The 21262-nt window shown below is 44.5% G+C and overlaps 1 protein-coding gene across 6 annotated transcripts; it reads left to right on the plus strand.

Moving 5' to 3' along the window:
* The first annotated feature begins 10278 nt into the window (after positions 1-10278).
* Positions 10279-19263, plus strand: LOC124703621 (disease resistance protein RPM1-like). Of its 6 annotated transcripts, none has more exons than XM_047235851.1 (9): positions 10279-10386; positions 11839-12025; positions 12114-12366; positions 12546-12768; positions 12880-13000; positions 14719-14925; positions 15061-15126; positions 15800-15851; positions 16307-19263. In XM_047235851.1, the coding sequence occupies exons 2-9, from the start codon at positions 11864-11866 to the stop codon at positions 18988-18990; spliced, it is 3768 nt and encodes a 1255-aa protein (XP_047091807.1). In that variant the 5' UTR covers positions 10279-10386; positions 11839-11863; the 3' UTR covers positions 18991-19263. The 6 variants fall into 6 exon arrangements, with proteins under 6 accessions (XP_047091807.1, XP_047091808.1, XP_047091806.1 ...); XM_047235852.1 differs by lacking the exon at positions 10279-10386 and adding an exon at positions 11266-11331; XM_047235850.1 differs by lacking the exon at positions 10279-10386 and adding an exon at positions 11342-11696.
* Positions 19264-21262: the final 1999 nt, after the last annotated feature.

Below are 21262 nucleotides of genomic sequence, written 5' to 3' on the forward strand. Positions count from 1 at the left end.
AGGACGCCGCGGCCGCCACCAACGCCGCCACAAACAGGCTCGCCGAGGAGGAGGCGAAGCGCGCGGAGGATGCCGCTGTGGCGGAGGCGATCGCCAGGTCGGTCAATGTCAACACCCGGATTTTTAAGTCCAGATGCCTGTTATGCCATACATCGCAATCCCAGGAATATTGTTGTTGCGAGACATAACAGTTGAATATCATAAGTCATCATTCATTACATATCATAGTCGTCTTACAAATAGATCACATGATCCAATATTACAATAATAGTTGAACTATTGTTTCAACACACATCACAAATACATAGCGGAAGCGTAAATATAAGGGACTCTCTAGTCCACAGGCCAACGCTTGACGTCAGGAGTAGTCCTAGTTGTCGTAGACGTCCTGCTGTCCATCCTCTTCATACTGTCTGTTCCTCTTCATAGTCCGGCCATTTGAATAGCCAGGGACAAAGCCGTGAGTACTTCAAAGTACTCGCAAACTAATACTAATGTAAGTACTAACATTTCTAGTAAGGGGGATGCTAAGCTCTAGTTTCTTTTGCATAAAGCCAATTTTAGTTCACAAACATTTTAGTAAACAACTCTTCATGTGCTAACTAACTCAAGTGGGAACATTAGTGTCATTCCCACAACTCAATTGTGTTTCAAGTCAAAGTCGCCATTTCAAGTTCAAATCACAAGTCACCCTTCACATGTCACCTTTTTGAAAAGTTCTGATGACGGAACAGTATGGCCTTTCCAACCGTCCATAACCGTGGACGCGGCTATTCGAATAGTTCTACACTCTGCAGAGGTCATACACTTGTGCCACAACATTTGCAATAATCCGTCAGGGTTAACTGGCCCTGATTTATCACACTCCATGTGCGGACTACCAACCATAACCTTTCACTTACATATCCTAGTATAGGCATCTCTCCCCATGAGCTTGGCCTCCCAAGTGAAGACAAACTGTCAGCTCGGAACCGCACGAGGCTTGGGCCGGACATTCACCTCATATTCACGTCATATCACATCGTTCCATATTTCTTTGGAGGCAGCCCTTGGCATAACCCCGATGACGCTTGTTCAGAGGGAACCCATACTAAGATACATAAACTTCTAGTTAAGCCCTACCCATATCAGGTATTGTGGGGGTACTTATAAAATTGGAATGGTATCGCATCCGAACCCAACCATCAGTTTTTGTACAGTTCACCATTTCATTCACCATTTCATTCTCCAGTCATATTCACCCTCAAAATCTTTCAATAGAATGACTCATCATTCCAAGGTTTTCAAAGTCATGTTATTTCACATGTTCCCATCTAAAGTAGTCAATTTTATTTATTAGCACTAGCAACTAGTCATGAGGGGTGCTAACTAGCTTTCATTGCTCTAGGCTAAATTGGATGATCTTGTTCTACTCTAGACCAAGTGAATCATGAATCAAAAGTAACTTTGATAAACCAAAAATAAGTACGGCTAGTAAAGTAAAACTGGGAAATAGGATCATAAACATAAAGTAAATGGGTAATGCCTTGCTCATGGTGAGCTTTGCACTTTGCAAGAGTATTATCTTGCAACATTATAACTTGCAATAGTCTAGCTTGCATAGGTGTTAGCTTGCCTTGGTGGTTGAGGTGGTCAAAGTGATCTTCTTCTCCTTCCTCTTCGTAGAAGACCTCCTCCTCTTGATACTCCTCGGTACTAGCGTCTAAAATACGAATACGAGGATACAATCACCAAGCTAATTCAATGGCTATCACACATATTCACACAAGCTACTCTAAGCACACAATTAATATAATTAGGGTGCATTGGTGGTGTTGCTTGAGGACAAATAATTTCCCCTCATTATATATGTAAATGATAGTTTCCATATGGTTCTTGAGAAATAATTTCCTCTCATTGAAATCTTCTTAAGATTTAATTTCTCAAACAATCACACATGAATTCATGTTGACCTAAGTCAACCATTCATCATCATCATTTGAGAAAATGATTTAAATGAGGTAGAGTACCTCATACTATTTAACAATGCTGATTATGATTTAACTTCACCAAGTATTTTATGTAAGAGTATTTGACCAGGGGTCAATACTTCATATGAAAGTATTTGGGACAAGATTTAAATGAAGTGAAGCACTTCATACAATTTAATCCTAACATGGTAGTGATTTAATGTCACCCAATAACTCAATATGAGATTATATATACCATGGTCACTACCTCATGTTGAATTACTTGAGAACAAGATTTAAATGAGAGGAATACCTCTCATATGATTTAACACATAGTTGTAACTAAGTTAACAACTACTATTGAGGTGAGTTAATATCATCAACAATTCATATGAGACATATATGACCAGAGTCTCTACCTCAGTTTGAATTGTTCATGACAAGATGTAAATGAGAGAAAAACTCCCCTATGATTTATTAATAGTTTTGGACAATATCTTTGACTAGAAATAGCCATATAGTCCTTTATTTAAACTATGGCATGATCATGCAAAGTAAGCATGGTATATTTTTGCATAAACAATTAGTACAAGTGTAATGTGACTTATAGGAGTTGGAATTAACTTAAAATCATTTGTGGTTGATTTTTAATAATTATTCTAAGGCAGAAAAGTCCCGGCCTTGTTTATTTTCCTACTTTAATTATATAATAGAACTAGGGTTCAATCCAGTGGCATTGTGTAGATAAAATCCTAAGCTTTCCAAATATATAAAATTTGTAAAATTTGGCCAAGTCAAACAGATTCTATGAATTTTCAAAGTTGGGTTCAGTATTGAATTCAAACTAAATTTATTTAACGAAATTTGAATTAAACGGGCTGGCGGGAAGCGTTACTCGGGCCGAATTGAATTAAAAGGCCCAAGCCAGCCCACCACGGTCCGCGGACGCGTGGGCTGCCTGACAGCGCGGGACCCGCCTGTCAGCGGCTCACTAACGCCGAATCGGTACGGGGGAGGGACAACCGTTGGATTACAACACGATCGTGCGGCGCACGATCGTCGTCTCCTCCGACGAGAGGGCTTACTGGCGCGGCGAGGCACGGGGGTCGACGGCGAGCTGAGGCTCCGGCGAGGGTCGGCGTTGACGCGAGGCGGGGTTGTCGTCGACGGCGAGTGCGCTGGTACCGGTGGCGAGGCTGGAGGTGGCCTGAATCGACGCCGGCGAGATGAGGTACTGGCGGGCTCCGGCGGCTAAATTGGGGAGCTCCGGTGATGAATCGAGAAGGGGAAGTGGTCGAGGAGGGTGAGAGAAGAGTGGAGAGGCTACTGGTGTGCTTGGATGGCTGAGGGGAGCTCGGTATTTATAGACTGGCGAGTGTGCTGCGAGGCGCGGACGAGGTCAACGGCGAAGTCGTCGGTCCACCGCGGCGAAGGAGCGAGGAATGTGCGCGGGAGGTAGGCGACGTCACGGCGGTCCTTGGGGCCTTAATGGCGCGGTACGGCGAGGCGTACGACGGTCGGGCGAGGGCGGTACGCGTCGCGGCCGTGGCGGGCGCGTTCGTCCTCTCCGGCGGCCGTGGTCGCCAAGGCATGACGTCGGCGTGTCCGGCGACCTCCGCGTGGCGAGGAGGGTACCACGGCGCGCGGGCTTGGTCGGGGTACGGTGGTGTACGGCGAACGCCGCGTGGCTGTGCCGCGCGTGTCCGTGCACGACGACGTCACCATGCCGCTCGCGGCGCGCCAGGGACGTCGTGGGCGCGCGTCGTCCGGGGCGTGTCGGCGTCCTCGCGACCAAGGGCTTGTACCGGCGATCTTCCGGGATTCTTGGCGAGCTCCTCGGACATGGTGGTGAGGCCGATCGTGGAGGGAAAGAGAGGGGAAGGTGTCGAGGTGCGACGTGGCCGGCATGGCCATGTCCACGCCATGGCTGCTCTCTCCTGGTGGTTTCTTGGCATGGGCTTGGTGTAGGGGTGTCCTCTGGTCATGGCTAGGGCAAGTAGTGGTCAAGGAGTGGTCTGGTTTGATCAATTTCGAATTTGTGGTGATCTTGTTCTTGATAAAATGTCTCCACTTTGCTCGGCTCATATATCCCGATCCAAAATGAATTTGGTATGGTGCCCTTGACAAAAGTTGTTCATCTTGTTGTGTACTTGGATGACATGCAAAGATTTGGATTGGTTTAGTTTAGAAAATTTGATATAGAGAGGCTCAAAGTAGTGACCAGACTATAAAAGTCAGAAATGACCATTATCATATGTGATCCTATTTTCACATTTGAATTTGGTTTAAAATAGTATAGCCTTGATTCTCCAAGTTGTAATTACTCATTAATATCATATTACAATTATTGGTGAAGATCAAATGGGTCTAGGGTTAAATTTACAAAAATGACATAGGGCCATATGTGAGGGTTTTGGGATTTTCTAGCTTTTATTCTTTTATTCTTCTTGGCTTCACTTTGACAAGAGTGAGGTTTATTTGGTGTTCTATTGAGTTGGGTGAAAGGTTCACACCATTTTGAGGCAAAGGGGGTGTCTAGGTCAAGATTTGCAAAATTAGCTAAATGGGTATGTGAGTGAACATGGAATTTTCTCACTATTTGATTTCTCTCCATTTGATTTGACTTTTCTTGACTCTAATGTGATTCTTATTAGTTTAGAAACATTTTCAAACCATTGAAACTATTTCAAAAGGTCTTGTTCAAAGATTTGCAAAAATGGCCATAACACATAAGATGTGATGTGTCAAATTTCATTAAACTTGTAAATTGTTCCCATTGCTTTACTTGGGCATGGGTTAGGGTCAATTTAGTGTTATATTAGGTTGAGAGATGGTTTCACATCATTTGGGTAAGGTTTAAAGTCATAGGGCAAGAATTGAGTATTATGGCTATGTGCCACATATGCCTCTATGCATATGTTGCATTTGATTTTTAGTTTGACTAGGCTTGACCCAATTGATGTTGTTGAGTGTTGAAATGGTATATAGGGGTGATCCAACCATTCACTACAAGTCTTAGGGTCAAGATCCTCAATTTCACAAATGTGATATTTTGCTCTCATATGCCTCTATGGCATTATTACTTTCTTTTCAAAATCTTTTGTTTCACTTTGGATTGTGTTTGAGAAGTACTAGATAAGGTTTGTGAAGGTTTTCCAATCCTCTAAATAAAGTAGAAAGGCCTAGGGTAAAGTTTTACCAAAAATAGCCATAGGCACCTATACCTCTATTATTTAATATCATTTCTTTTTATTTTGTTTTAAATAGATGGTGATAAAGAAGATGAGGTTTAGGTCTTAGTGGGGTTTACCATGGTTCATCACTATTTAGAGAAGAAAGAATGGTAGAGTTCAAAAATTAGAGCTATAGGCCCACATATGTCTTTTTCTTTTATCTTGGTTTCTCAAAATAGATCCAAATGATTTTTTAGAAGGTTAGGGTTTAGGGTTTTTCTTATTTGATTTCTTTCTCTTTTATTTTATTTGGTTGCTGATCTTCACTTGATCACTTTAGGGTTTTAGGGTTTATCACATAGCAAAATAACACACATCATGACAAAACACAATTATTATGTATGAGCACTAGACATAGTACTCTATGTAAGAAAAGTTTTTGTTGGTTCTCATTTTTGGAAAAAGGAAATTCATTTTCTCTTTGCTTTAAAATTTGGGATGTTACAGTCAAGGACCTGGTGCCCGCCGACAACGCCCTCCCCGAGGACGCCGCCCTGGAGTGGTCGAGGCGCGACTGGGAGCGCGAGGAGGCGGAGCAGCAGCGGCGGCTGATGGACCTGGCCGCCGCGCGTCAACTCGCCGCCCGCGCCGCCGCTCCAACCGCCGCCGACAACGTCGCTCGCTACCGCCGGCCTGCGACACCTCCATCCGGCGTCGCCGTCCCCGTCGTCGACCTTGAAGCCTCCGACGACGAATGGTACAAGCCATCGCCGTCCCCGCCTCGCACCAGCGGCCGGTGGGGAGACGCCGGCCAGGGCAGCAGCCAGGCCGCGCCGCCGCAGTTTGACGACGACGGCTCCGACGACGATGGCGACGACGGCGGCGACTACACGGTGTTCTACCGCCATTTGGGCATGTAGAGCGCCGTGTTTTAAAATTTACAGTTGTATTCCCCTAGCCGAATTCGAAATATAGTCGAATTCGGCCTCTATGTATGAACTTCGCCCTCTATATAGTATATATCATTAAATTTAGTCTAAATTCGCCCGTTTTAAGCCGTAGTTTGTCAAGTTTCCGTTTTTCAAATTTAGATCGTCGTCTTCGCCTGAGCACGCGGCTGGGAAACTACTCCTCCCCACGCCAAATTTACATCCAATCCGGACGTAAATTTCCCCGGATTTCGGCGTGGGGAGAGCAAACGAGTGGAGATGATCTGAGCAGCTGCTATATTTTCACTGATATACTTGTCTTGGCATGCTAATTGTCCCACACCTACTCTTTTGGTGCTAAAAGTAAGTCTATGACTGATATATGTTTCTATTATAAAGATACACAAAAGTAGTTGTAGTGGAAATAGCACCTCACTTGCACTATAGTAAATTTGGTTTTTATCATTCCTGCCAGCGTGACCAACATGAATCTCAAATTTGCCATTTGACCATCGGAAACCTCAATCTTGCCATTGCTCACTTGAAACACTCATCGGTTTTGCCATTCTATCATGGGCTTTCTATTTTCGTGCCCTCAGTTTCTTGGTTGTACTCAGTTTTCTCCAACTCCTTAGTTTTTCCTCAGTTTTCCCCAGGCCCTTGTCTGAAATCCGCAGAAGGAGCTCGGACGGTAGGATTTCCGTTTAGTTGACCGTTCCGTGCTGACGTGTGGGGCGGCGTCGCGTGGGGCTGGTAGAAAGGGACGACGTGGGATAGGACAAGACCGCGTTTGGTTGTACGTGAGAAGGAGCTGGCCGGTCCATACGGGCCACCGCCGGCAGCCGACGCACCAGGCGGCCTCCGCCGCGATCGCCGGGCCGTTGCACCAGGCGGCCTCCGCCGCGATCGCCGGGCCGCTGCAGCCGACGTTGCTGCTGTCGTCACCGACACCCGACATCGGGCTGCTGCAGTCCACGCTGCCGCTGTCCACCATCTCCGGGCCGGGCCCTACCTCGGCGCCGGGGGTCCCTCTTCTCCAGCAGCCGGCCACCTTCTTCCCCACCAGGCCGCTGCAACAGCAATAGCAGCAGCTGCCGCCGCCACCAACGCCGCCGCTGCAGCTGCTGTCCTCACCGATGCTATCCCTACCGTTCGGTGGGCAGCTGCAACAGCAGCAGCAGCAGCTACCGTCGCCACCAACACCGTAGCAGCGGCTGCTGCCACCACCGACGCCTTCCCTTCCTTTCAGCTGTGTGGGAGCGACCTTGGCCCCGGGCTCTACATCGACACCGCCCGGGATGCCCTTCCACAAGGTCCGTTTCCCTCCGTCGCCGTCACCGCTTCCAGCTTGGATCGCTATCCGCCACGTGTCGGCGGCGGTGAGGCTGCAGGCTACTGCACGCGGCCTCCTAGTGCGTCAGCGTGTGCGGAAGATGCGTGATCTGCAGCTGCATCTCCTCCAAGTTGCGCTTCGTTGCGCCACGGACCTCGATCTCGTCCGCTGCGTTGGGGATCTTGGGCGTGCGGTTCCCCCCACGGGCGGCGGACATGTTGTTTTTCCCGCGGGCAGCGACCTCAAAGTCTGCGCCATCGACAGTCATCCAGCGGGGAGAAGGCATGGTGTCACCGACAGGAGCGCACCACGTAGCACCACTGCATTCCGCCGCCGGCCGCCGCGCGGGCTCCTTTTGTCCCGCTGGTTTCCATGGGATCCAGGTGGCTGTACAAGTGCATGTCCGACAGGCGGATGGTGTCCACTTTATGTTCATGGGTCAACAATAAAGTGTCTCAGTCCATTTCAGGTTGAGAGTAATAAAACAAGCCGAGATGTAAAATGCTCGTTTTTAGGTGTTAGGTTTGTGTTGCGTCGAGTCATGGTTTGTTTAGGTTGCAGCTCAAGGATGAGCTGCATGTCCAGGTGGGATGTAGTGTTAGAGTACGTAATGGGCTTGGGCTGACGGTATAGCCTGTTAGTCTTAGGATTAATTAGAGATAAGAGTCGCTTGCCTAGGGGTCAAGTAAACCTCTCTATATAAGAAGAAGAGACATATCAATCTAATAAAGCAAGAATTAAGAAAAAAATCCCTTCCCTTTTGCCACCGACCGTGAGCAAGGCCTCTGGCCAGCCCTCTCGCGCCATCCCTCTAGCAGCCCCATAATAGTTGGTGTGCTGCCATCTTGGCTTAGTAGATGAATTTACATGTTTTGGTTTTCATGACATGAACATGTGTGTGAATTATTATCATTGCCGTGCAGCCATACGAGTAATTTTTTTCTGGGGAGCCATTTGACATTATCAATTCGATAACTTCGACGCTAAGAGCATCCCCACTCGTTGGCGCTCCCCACGTCCAAATCCGACGAAATTTTCGTCCGGATTGGAGGAAGATTTGGCGTGGGGAGGAGTAGTTTCCCAGTCGTGTGCTCCCCAAGCGGCGTTTTTCGGGGAAAAAGAGGATGGCTCGGGGAATCCGGACGAAAGAGGAGACACGTGGGCGTGGGCGGTTGGTTTAGCTTCATCCGGAGTCCCCGGGAGACCCCCGGGAAACCGAGGATGGCATGGGGAGTCCGGACGAAAATAGGCTCAAATCCGGACCAAAACGAGAAACCGGAGGTCTGACTGGGCCGTTTTTCGCCCCGTCCGGATGAAAAAAAGTGGCCGTGAGGGGCTCTGTGGGGAGACGAGTGGAGATGCTCTAAAAGATAGGAATAGCTAGCTGCTGATGTTACATATTAACTACTTTTCTAGGATATCTTGTGTCAGAGATTTTGAGTTATCCTTTCTTAATATTCTCTTGCATTCCAGCCATTGTCGAAGGACAAATTCAAGTCTGAGGTACCTCAGAAAGATGAAAAAACTCATGTAGCTTTTACTTTCGTAATAAATTTTAAAGTTATCATCAGTTTACCTGAGCAAGTCAGACTCCAACCAAATTGATGTACGGTAGCTTTTACCCGAGCAAGTCAGGCTCCAGTAGGAATGCGAGGTGTACACAAATAGTACCGTCTATTTTATGCTGGTACAAGTTTTCAGTAAGTTAGGTGCTGGTCCACCAATTCTATCTTGCTCATTTATCATCAGTTTTTTGTAATTTGTTTCTTCAGCATGCCCAAACTGCTCGAATGAAGGTTGACAGGTAGCCATGGCTATCCAAGATGGAACTGGTGCTGTCTGGATAACCTGCGATGAGAAGTGGCTGGACAGCAAAGATAAATGCTAAGGTTAACAAGAAAAGAGAAATTGCTCGGAACTAGATGGTTAGCTATGCAAGTTGCTGCACCCTGTAATTCTGGGCTGGGAAAGCTTCACTTCTCAAGATGTTGCACTCCAAACTGGATACTTGATTCATGAATCAATTCTTTATCAATGAATTAATACAATATGTATTGTTTGGTTTCTGCATAACATGTGTTTAATATATGGCCATCTTAGTAGGTTTGATTATTTGTTGAGCTTCTTCAATTGTTAACCTTTTTTTCTGCAAAAACGTCACTTTTTTGTTAGGTACCAGAGCTACCATAAGTAAGCGGCAACGTGATTCTATGTTGTTTAGTAACTGGGAAAGACTAAATGTGTTTCATATGGCAATTTTTTACACTGTCGTAAACATGTGCAACCGCTACAGAGTGGAAATTCGCAATGTAGACGGCCGAAGACTAATTACACATGGCTATCATAAAGTGCAACATGCAGGCATCGCAAGATTAAACGTGTGTAACAGATGACAATGATGCAACAAAAAAAAAACTTGCAAACTGACCACACCTACCAAAGAGTGCAAAGACACAATATAGCCGGCGTGGCAAAGCGCGTCTATTCATCTAGTACATATTTACTTGCTTTGCGCATGGCGCATGAGGAAGGGATGCATAAGGAAGATAGTGCTAATTTTTTCAATGACTTGTGCTACATTTTTTTCTTTGTCAGGATGTACTTTCAACGGTTGGTTTCAGATAGTAGATAATATATGTGGCCTTAGGTCTTTTAGGAAAAAAAAAACTAATACATTGTCATGTCCTCCAAACTTATCACCGGCCACATGCCATCACTATTCACTACGCCCACGGTATCCGGTGGGGATGGAGACTAGAGCCGGATGCCATGCCCACGTGGTCAAAGAATCAGAGCGAAATTGAGATTAAATTAATAAAACTTTAGACAAAGAGGCAAGCGGCAAAGTTAGATAAATAGAAGCAAAAAGAAGCAAAGTAGTTCTATTGCGCATACATTGCATTTGTCAGGGCCTGACTGAGTGACTGACTACTCGCATTGTCATTCTGATTCGGGTCTTCACTAACCAGGGTGTGCTCCACTTTGCTCCACAATTCAAGCAGGTGAGTAGATTTCTGTCATGATTCCTAGCAGATCTAGCATGTCTCTCTTCTCTGACGAACTATTACGCTGACAATATCGATTGGGGAGTTTTAGCTGCTCTTTACGGACATGTTCAACTCATTCTGCTCAGAGGTCTAGCATGCTCTTTACGGATATGTATTGCACATGGCTAGAAGGCCGTTCAACTCATTCTGCTCACAGGTCAAAAAAAAAAAAAAAAGACTCACTCTGCTCATCCCGGCCAAAGAAAGAATAGAACGCACTCTGTTCACGATTTTCCTTGGATCTGCCGGGAGGCTCGGTTGGTTCGTCCTATTTTGTCCTAAAACCAGCGTAGTACTTGAAGAATCCAAGTGAGATCCAGAGTCGCAGTTTGGTTCATGTTCATCCTTTTTTGGATATTTTCTCCCCTGTTTCCGCCCGGTAATGTCCGATAACTTTCGCGAACCACAGTAGGTCCTGTTCAAAATCCGTCGAAGTAAAGCAGCAATAAGCACGGCGTCGCCGTCGAAGCTGCTTTGCTCCTCCCCATGTGCTCCCAGCCATCGCCGCCGTCACCGGAGATCGGGAGGATGGCGAGCCTCGTCAGGCTGAGGCTCGACGGCGACCGCATCGCTGTTGAGATCCCCGCCGCCATGAACAGGATGAAAAAGATCACTTTTGCTCGAACTTGGCAGCCACTTCCTCGCCGGCGCTGTGCCCGCCGAGCTCGGCGGCTGCTCCGCATCTCGCTGCAGACGCCGGCGAGCGATTCCGGCGACACCTCGCCCAACCGGCCCACCAACGCCGTGCCGCCTGGCTCACGCTGCCAACGCGCTATCCGCCTGCGACGGCGACCTCTCTGGCAGCATCCCGGCGAGGTCTGCTCCATCGACGACCTGGAAAACACCCTCCACCACAGCCGCCACACTCTCTCCAGTGCGATGTACATCGGAGGTGACTAGGTGAGCAAGCTCGGTGCTCGACCTGTCACTACAGTATGCTCGCCGGTGATCCTTTTCTTCTCCCAAACGTTAATTATACGTATACTGGATTGTTTTAATGGGATGGTATTCGTTTTGCACAGCAGAAATTTTGGTCGTTTTCGTCGGGTTGACTTTCTTCCATTCAAGGAGAATAAGCACTTCTTGTCCCGCAAATATGTATTCAGTAGTAACTACTTTGCAGTCAGATCTGTGCTTGAACGCTTTAATTGCTTATCTCGCAGTCTTCTCTATGTGCTACTTTTGATGGACATCTGTGCGTTAGGTTTTGAGGTTGATTTCGTGTTGTTGAAGTTGAACACAACATGAAAAAAAGGTCATTGTCCGTAGGTTCTCATTCAACCCTTTTTACCTTTCAATAATTTTCTGGTCATTATCATTATATCAATGCCTTGTATGCTGATTGCAGTCTCGGTATATATGTGCAAAAAATGATAAATAATGGGCGTTCTTATTTTCACTTTCCAGAACATACTGTCTCATGTAATTGCAAATGGATTGCCAGACAAATACAACAAAGGATGACCTGGAGCGCATGCTATATGATGACACCGCTGAGCCCAAGGCCCTGCCACTATCACTTTTGGCAGAGATTACAAATGGTTTCTCTGCTGAGCACCAAATTGGCGAAGGTGGGTTTGCAGTGATCTACCAGGTATGTCACAATTTTCAACTGCCCAGCTCCTAATCGAAGTTGATCTTAATAGTCAAGTTGATCTCGTCAAGTAAACTTGTGACTGCAGGGAATACTCAAGAATGGAAAGGTCGCTGTGAAGAGGCTGTCCAATAAGCTTATGGATGACAAGGAGTTCCTCCGGGAAGTTGAATGTCTCATGACGGTGAAGCACAAAAATGTAGTACGGTTTCTGGGTTATTGTGCAGACACGCAAGGAAGTATGGAGTTATACAATGGCAAACTCGTCATGGCGAGTGTAATGCAAAGATTGCTTTGCTTCGAGTATCTATCGAAAGGGAGTCTTGATCAGTACATCACTGGTATGATCATGTGACATGTAAAGTTCCTTTTGATCTTTAATTTCATTGTCTTAAAGATTGTATAGTTTAAAATCCCAGATATAATCGTGATCACTGTGTCGTATACTATCTATACTCCAAATATTGAGGACTTGAATAAATAATAATACTATAATACCTTTACCTCTTCGCCTTTGTAGATGCATCTTGTGGTCTTGAGTGGAGAAACCGCTATAAAATTATAGAAGGAATTTCTCATGGGTTACATTATCTTCATCAGAAATACATCCTCCACTTAGATCTAAAGCCCGCCAATATATTGTTGGATGATGATTGGGTGCCGAAGATTTCTGATTTCGGTCTCTCAAGGTTCTTTCATGAAAATCAAAGCCGAGCTATTACTGCAAATATAGGTGGAACACTGTAAGTTTGCTAAGCCTCTTGCAAGTTCAAGCATTTTTTTTTCTGACTATGATTTATACAAGCACTGCGTGACCTTGCTCATTAACAAATCACACAAATATATTTATGCAGGGGGTATTTGCCACCGGAATTTTGTAACGGAGAAATCACATACCTGTTTGATCGTTTTAGTCTAGGTGTAATATTCATGGAGTTACTAACTGGAAAGAAGGGATATCACGATGTTGACAATGTAAGAGCAATTTAGGCCTTGTTTAGAAAACAAATGCTTGATTTTAAAAGCAATGCATTACTTCCAACATTATTGTTTTCTATTTTTAGATGCAGCACTCATTTTTTTGGTAATCCCCTATGGACCATATGTTTTGACTGAAAGACATAGTAACTAGATTCGTGATTCCCACAAACTGAATTGGTAGGAGGTGTAAATCTTCGATCGCAAATCTGTGATAGGATTTGTGAATTGGTTCGATATGATTCGTGAATCAAAGATGGTATACATTGTTTTTTCCAGAAATATAAGATAGAATACCGGCAAACCAACAATTAAATACTCCTGTTATCAAGAACCATTGTATGCTCCAGGTATTTATCTGGACCATCAAAGACTCAAAGTTAATACCCTGCTCCTTTCTGCCCTAGGTTCCTGAGAAACTAAGACCAAGCCGCAACTCCGAACTCCACCTAGGCTCCCTCCCAGGCTCTTGCGGATTCTGACCGGGTCGCGAATCAGGCAGCGATTCAGGAAGAATCAGAGCAAAGTTGACCCCAGCCTAGATCAGGGTTCAATGATAGATTGAGGGTATCGGATATTACATTATAATAATTATTAAAACTACGATATGAATATTTGGTGGAAGGAGGGCACGCACAATTCTACTGCACTTTGCCAAGGGGTGGTTGAACTAGGTCTGAAGCTTACCATGCTGCCCCAATATTTAGCACTTCAAAATTCACATGAATTAGCATGCTGAAACAGATTGAAATAATGATTTTAGCTGTAAATTTATCGCAGTATGACTTATTTTTAGAAACATGGTTCAGCGTGTGATTTATAACAAAAAAATGGTGCATGAATGGTGTTGCCTAATATGATTCTTGGTAACACGTTGAATGGTGGAACACAAAAGTTGAGTACACAAGGATGAAACAACATATCTTTTCGATTTTTTAAGCATCAACGTAACACAAAGATTTGCAAGTGGAACTAAAAAAACCATGCTTCTTACAGAGACACCCCTAGTAGTACGGAGAAGGCATCAAAGCACATATAGTTGGATAAACAGTAATTTTCTGAAAAGTATCTCCAATATATGATAAAAAAATGAAAGGTCATCTTATTTTTGTAGGCAAAATGGAAAGTATCTACAATGTTATCATCCATATTCAAACCTGAATTTGGATGCATATTTCGTCTGAATTGAATTGATACCTGGTTTCTTCCCATGGGAAAACAAACTTGGGGCACACCCTAACTAAGTATGTTGTAGAGACACTACTAAAAATATTGCATTAGGTGTAGGGAAATACTTTTGTACACCCACGCATGGGTGTGGGTGTTAGGGTCACCGTCCATTTATTTCTCGAGATTCGTGCCCACCATGGTAGATGAGAAGATTCCTTTCTCTCTCCTCTTTTTATCCGAATCTCAAAGCACAATGGACGGTGACAGAAACACCCACACCCATGCGTGGGTGTACAAAATCCACCATTTTTAGTTGCTATTCCTACCCATCTAGCTTATCTATCTGTCACCACCATTTTTCTTCCCAGCCAATCTTCCCCACCTTATGAGTACTTGACTTGATGTATACAACAAAATAATTCGTGAATTTTACTTGTTAGTTTGCAGTCTTAATTGATGTGGTTTCGTGCAAGAGTGGTAACATACTTTAATTTCACATATAAAAAGATAGTGTTTTTTAAATACTTGAAAAATTCAATTTTTAGGTAGTTGAAAGTTGGAGTAACAGGTTGGAGGAATCATGGGGCGACATACAGTTGGAACAAGTACGAGTATGTGCTGAGATAGGAATAGAATGCACGGACTCCAACCCAGCGAAGAGACCTAACAGTACACAACATATAATCGATAGACTTGATGAAACAGGAAGTATGGATGGCTACATCGAAGCTGGCAAGATAACTTCACATCAGGTAAGACCATTCCCGCGACATCCATGATATCATCTAGAAAAGTTAACTTTGAGAACTTGTGTACATGTCCATTTGCATTTTTGTTGCTTGGAGCCAGCGGATAGGGTGACTTGTCTTAACCGGTTATTTGAACAGGAAGAAAATTCTTCGAACAAACTACATCAAGATATGCCTAAGGACCTAGGAGAGACAAGCCCTCAGGTGACTTTTCTTCTAAGCGTGCCTGTAACTATTTACAAATTTCAGATGTATATACGTATTTGTCATCCCTTATGTTTGCATGCAACAACTTCCAAAATACTTTAAGTAAATATTTGTCAGAGAAAAGAAAAGTGATAGGTCGAAAATAGTGTAGTTAAGTTGGTGATGATTGATATTCATAATATAATGAAATTCGAATTTACACTTTTGTACCAAGATATTAGCTGGCAATATTCATATTCGAAACTTCAAATTATTATATGCATAGTTTTATATCATCTTTCCATAATATTATTGTAACTTTGTTGGTTATGCATATACTATAACAGAACTAGTGGTCTAAATTAGATTTTAAATACTGCTAATTTCTGGAACTTCACTATATTTATCACCCAGAGTAGTAGTATTTTCAGAAAAGATTTTTTTTTGTAAGGCTTTTCCACCCACGCAGTAAATTCTGATTCTGTACGGTGTTTTCTCCCACGCGGTACGATGTAGTACAATAAATTCTGCCAGGACCCTGAGTACTGCTACTTGCAGCCTATGTAGCGCATCGCCAACATTATATACTGTGGTCTGTTGCAATGCATTCGTTGTTAGTCATCTTGTATTTTTTTTGAGAAAACATCCTGGATTGTTTTGACTGAACACAATTTATTTTTCTTGCTCTCAGAATTTCTCATTTTCCTGGCCAACAAATTTAATCATGGATCAAACGGCACCAGGTAATCATACTATATATCCGGTTCCAACCAAATTATTTTCTTGAAAAGTAAGAGGTGGTTTTGTGTGGCATTGTTGGAGGACCAAGATATCAACGATGGTTCAGCACTGTACTGGCTGACGTTGAGTGGAATGGGCAGATTTGGTTGAAGTTTTGAAGTAGAGTCGGTACTTGCTGAACTTTCAATAAAGTCAATTTTGTCAATTCACACACATTATTGGTTCCATCAAACACATTCATATCAGCTGTCTTAGTGTAATGTAAACGGTTTGAAGGGTTGGTGCTAAAACTTATACCATGTCAAATGGTTAGAATGGTCTTATTGTTATATAGACAGATATAGTGTGATAGGATGGGGCAATGTTACAAATTCCTGTTCTTATATGTCTATAAGAGCCAAGCTGGGTGAGATTTATTTTTCTACCATGTAATATGCTCTGTGTCTTTGTTTTTCAGCACAAATGTCTGAGGTGGTACTCCCTGCTTTGACAAAGATTGGCTCCATTTTAGGCGATGAATCCACCATGGTCATCATAGCTAACCTCTCAAAAAAGGTTACCAATCTGACGAAACTGCCAGGACAGGTTGAGCAAATAGGAAAGCAACTGGAAAAGATGGGCATTGCTATTGGTAAAATAAGCACAGTGCACCTCGCTGACGGAATTACAAAGAGTTGGATTGGGGAGGTCCGTAAATTGGCTTGTCGTGTTGAGGATGTAATGGATAAATTCTCATACCATGTTGCTAAGCTCAAAGGAGGAGGGTTACTGAAGAAATTTGCCATGAAGCGAGCTTGTTATGACAAAGTTTTCACTGAAATTATGGATGAGGTGGCTGAGGTGGACAAGGAGATCCAGCTGGTTATACAGATGAGAGACCAGTGGTTGAAGCCCTGCAAAGACAGCTTCCCGGTTTTTATCCAAGATGAAGGTTTCGTTGGAATTGAAGACAACAGGATATTGCTGACCAGATGGCTGTACTCCAAAGAGCCCGAGAGCACAGTAATAACAGTATCTGGCATGGGTGGGCTGGGAAAATCCACCCTGGTGTCAAATGTGTATGAACGTGAAAAAATCAGCTTCTCCGTACATGCATGGATCGCTGTGTCACAAATTTACAATGTTGATGCTCTCTTCAGAAAGCTACTGTGGAAGATTGGATATACTGAACAACCATCGTCGCTAGGCATTGACAAAATGGACGTGAATGCCTTGAAAAAGGAGATACAGAAGAGATTTGAAAATAGAAAATATTTGATTGTAATTGATGATGTGTGGGAGAAAGAGATATATATGCAAATGCATGATGCTTTTGAGAATCTCCAAGGGAGTCGCATTATCATTACGACACGGAAGGACGATGTTGCAAAAATTTCTTCTCCCACCCGTCACCTTGAGCTCCGGCCGTTGAATAAGCCTGATGCATTTGACCTCTTCTGCAGAAGGGCATTTTGCAACCACAAGGGACACATGTGCCCGAAGAATCATGAGATGATTGCTACTGCTATAGTTGACAGATGTCGTGGTATGCCGCAAGCAATTGTTACCATTGGCAGTATGTTGTCTTTTCGACAAGAGCTAGACATTTGGCAACAAACATACTATCAGCTTCTCAAGTTGTCCACTGATGATCATGTGCGAGATATTATAAATCTATGCTACCATGACCTATCAGGAGACGTGAGAAACTGCTTGGTGTACTGCAGTCTGTTCCCTGGAGACCACCCCATGTCACGTGACAGCCTTGTGAGGCTGTGGGTTGCGGAAGGTTTTGTGCCGAGTAAAGGAAATAACGCACCAGAGGTGGTGGTTGAGGGAATTCTCATGGAATTGATCCACCGCAATATGCTTGAGGTGGTGGAGATTGATGAGCTTGGTAGGGTCACCACCTGTAAGATGCATGATATTGTGCGTGAACTGGCTTTTTCTTTTGCTGAAGAGGAGAGATATGCTTCTGCAAATGACTACGGCACAATGATACAGATTGATAGGGATGTTCGCCGGCTGTCGTTATGTGGATGGAAAGACAGCAGTGCGCTGAAACTTAAGTTCCCACGTCTTCGAACAGTAGTGTCTCTCGGATTAATTTCATCCTCTCCTGACATGTTATCTTCTATTTTGTCTGTATCCAACTACCTTACTGTACTTGAGCTTCAAGACTCTGAAATCACTGAAGTTCCAGCAACCATAGGGTCTCTGTTTAATCTACGTTACATTGGGTTACGGCGCACCAAGGTCAAGTCACTTCCAGACTCTATCGAGAATCTATCTAACCTCCAAACCCTAGATATTAAGCAAACTAAAATAGAGAAGCTTCCGCGGGGGCTTGTGAGGATCAGGAAGCTCAGGCACCTTATTGCCGATAGATATGCTGACGAGAAGCAGTCAGAGTTTCGGTATTTTGTTGGAATGCAAGCACCTAAAGAGCTGTCCAACTTGGAAGAACTGCAAACTCTCGAGACTGTGGAGTCCAGCAATGACTTGGCTGAGCAGCTGAAGAAACTGATGCAACTAAGAAGTGTCTGGATTGACAACATAAGTGCTGCGCACTGTGCAAATCTGTTTGCTACCCTGTCAACTATGCCGTTTCTTTCAAGCCTTCTTCTTTCTGCAAGGGATGAGAATGAGGCACTTAGCTTCAAGGCTCTCAACCCAAGGTCTACAGCTCTACACAGGTTGATTATCAGAGGGCAATGGGCCAAGGGCACATTAAATTGCCCGATCTTTCTCAGCCATGGAAAAAACCTCAAGTATTTAGCTCTAAGCTGGTGTCATCTCGCAGAAGATCCACTGGGGATGCTCGCACCCCACATGCCAAACCTCGCATATCTCAGGCTTAACAACATGCATAGTCCAAGTACTTTGGTTCTTTATGAAGGCTCATTTCCGAACCTGAAGACACTTGTCTTGAAGCACATGCATGATGTCAGACAGCTAAACATCATCGATGGTGCTCTTCCGTCTATTGAAGGTCTGTACGTTGTGTCGCTGCTGAATCTGGATAAGATCCCTCAAGGCATTGAATCACTTCACTCCCTGAAGAAGCTCTGGTTGGTCGGCTTGCACAAGGATTTCAGAAGTCAGTGGCTCAGTAGCGGAATGCACCAAAAGATACAGCATGTTCTAGAGGTTCGTGTCTAGATGATGCAGGCCGGTTCTGTCTGCATGGAGTGGTGTTCTTGTACGGTGCGTCACCCCGATAAGGTTTTGATTATGGACATTTCAGCATCACCTCGTTACTACCTCTGTTTTTGATGGAACCTCAGAGGACGGGGAGCTCTCGCATTGCATTATAAGAAGAGGGAAAATAATCCGGTTAATAAGGGAAACCGGACCCAAAGACCATACAATACATGGTGAATTAAGAAAAACCGGCGAAAACCACACACCACACAACTACAAGAAGATGGAATATAGTACCTCTGTTTTGGGAGGAGGCGTTTTGGCTCATAGGAGCATTTGCACCCATTATGCAAAATAATTAAAAAACATTTTTAAAAATGTTAAAAAATTCTGACATAAAATTTATGGTGTACATCGTGACATTGTATGCTCGTATACAAGTTTTCGTGAAAAAACAACATTTTATGTGGCATGTACAAAAAAGACAAAAAAATGCCCTGTACGTAGTCGTGTTGTAGCATCAGGAGGCACAGAAAATACAAAAAAAATCTGAAAACTTGTGTGCGAACATAAAATGTCTAGATGTACATGTAAAATTTTATTTCAAAATTTTTTGACACTTCAAAATGTATTTTCACACAACGGGTTCATATGCTCCTATGAGCCAAAGAGGATTTCCCCTCTGTTTTGTTACACAATTATTTCAAGTACAGCTGTTCATTTCCTTCCGGAGGAACCTGTAACTTCTGTGTTGTTTCAGTTAACATTCTCCAATACTTGTTTTACGCATGGACATGTGCGTGTTTCTATCGATTATTTCTTGCGAACAATCCTCTCGTGCATTCCATCCTAATAATTTCCTCTTGTGCATTAGTACATGATCTTTTCGGTAGATCATTTGTATGCTTTCTGGGATTTAGGCCCTCAAGTTTGAAATCACCAGAGCTTGACCTAGTATATAGTAGTATGTAGTATTATTTTCTCGGATTTTCCATAGCTGTTTTGCGTGTCTGGGCAGGTGTTTCAGGCCCCCAATTTCAGATCAACAGAGGGGAAACCGTATGTTCACAAAAGACTGTAGATGGCCCCTGAGTTGCATCTCGTGGGTGGCACGGGTTAGCGAAAACTGGTAGTAAAATGATGCCGCATAACCCAGCAGGGCTGATGGCAGCGGCGCGACCGTATCTGCATATTAGTGGTCTTAACTGAAGCTTAATCCCTAAATCAGCACAGTGGCGTGTCTAATCGAACCAAACAGAACGCCGGCGAAATTAATACAGAGAATTCAGAAAGTTACCGAGTAGAAATAAGAAGCATCGGCCCCTCAGCCAGGCGCCTAGTCGCCTACAAGGATCGGCACGCCGTCCTTCTACCAGCGTGGAAGGCGCCGCCGCTAGACTGAAGGTGCGCCCGCTGCTGGCCTCCCAGGCTCCCCACGTCGGTCGAACACGGCTGATGGACTCCAGTTCCTTTGGATGGGCCCCCGGCCCGGGATAGATAGGGTGCGGCATCTGATAGCTTTCCCGGTTTCTCAAAAAAAATCTGATAGCTTTGCCAACCCCTAAAAAACAAAACAAAATTTGCCCAGAGGGTCAACGTGAAAACACTCGGCAATACACCTCAAACCAAGAGGATTTGGCTCAAACCCAACAAATCCCTTGAAACTTAAAATACATCCCAATCCACTTCAATACACTTCAGTCCACCTGAGCAGGAGATTAACCGAACAAGGCCTTAATCTTGGTATAGTTGCGCTCTTAACCGCATAAGAGGCGGTTCAGGTCCAGGCTCTCTCAGGCGATTTCATCTGTCTCATTCCACTTCCGATTGTCGTTCTAGCATCACAAGTAGGAGGGTAGGCCTAGTTCTCTTTTGTGTATATGTTGTAGTTCTAGGTTGTCTTGGTTTTTGAGTTCCTCCGTCGACGTCATGCTGGGTCGGATGTTGATGGTGCTTTTAGCAATATAATGGTCTCCAGTCCATGCCCCTGCTCGTCGGATGTGTTGTTGACGCCGACGAGATGGGTGCGGAATCCAATCTCTTTGAGTGGTTCCGATCTGGCACTGCGTCTTGGAGTGGCGGTAGGGATGTGATGCTCTTCGATTTGTGGCGGTTTTGACTGTTGTGTTTTTGCGGAAGACGGTGGGGGATCCGGCATCCCGAAGGGCGGATTGGCGTTGGCCCCATATTCGGCGTTGAAGAGGCTCGAAGGGATCCTCCAACCGATGTTCCTTCTCGGGGGCTAGATCCGGTCTTACTAGACTAGTGGCCATCACGGCTCGTCAACGCT

Source organism: Lolium rigidum, chromosome 3 (assembly GCF_022539505.1).
Source record: "Lolium rigidum isolate FL_2022 chromosome 3, APGP_CSIRO_Lrig_0.1, whole genome shotgun sequence".
Lineage (NCBI taxonomy): Eukaryota > Viridiplantae > Streptophyta > Magnoliopsida > Poales > Poaceae > Lolium > Lolium rigidum.

Coding starts and splice junctions, on each gene's coding strand:
- LOC124703621 (XM_047235851.1), top strand. CDS start 11,864: ATGGATTGCCAGACAAATACAACAAAGGATGACCTGGAGCGCATGCTA. Junction 12,026..12,113: donor GGTTTGCAGTGATCTACCAG/GTATGTCACAAT, acceptor TTGTGACTGCAG/GGAATACTCAAGAATGGAAA. Junction 12,367..12,545: donor TCTTGATCAGTACATCACTG/GTATGATCATGT, acceptor TCGCCTTTGTAG/ATGCATCTTGTGGTCTTGAG.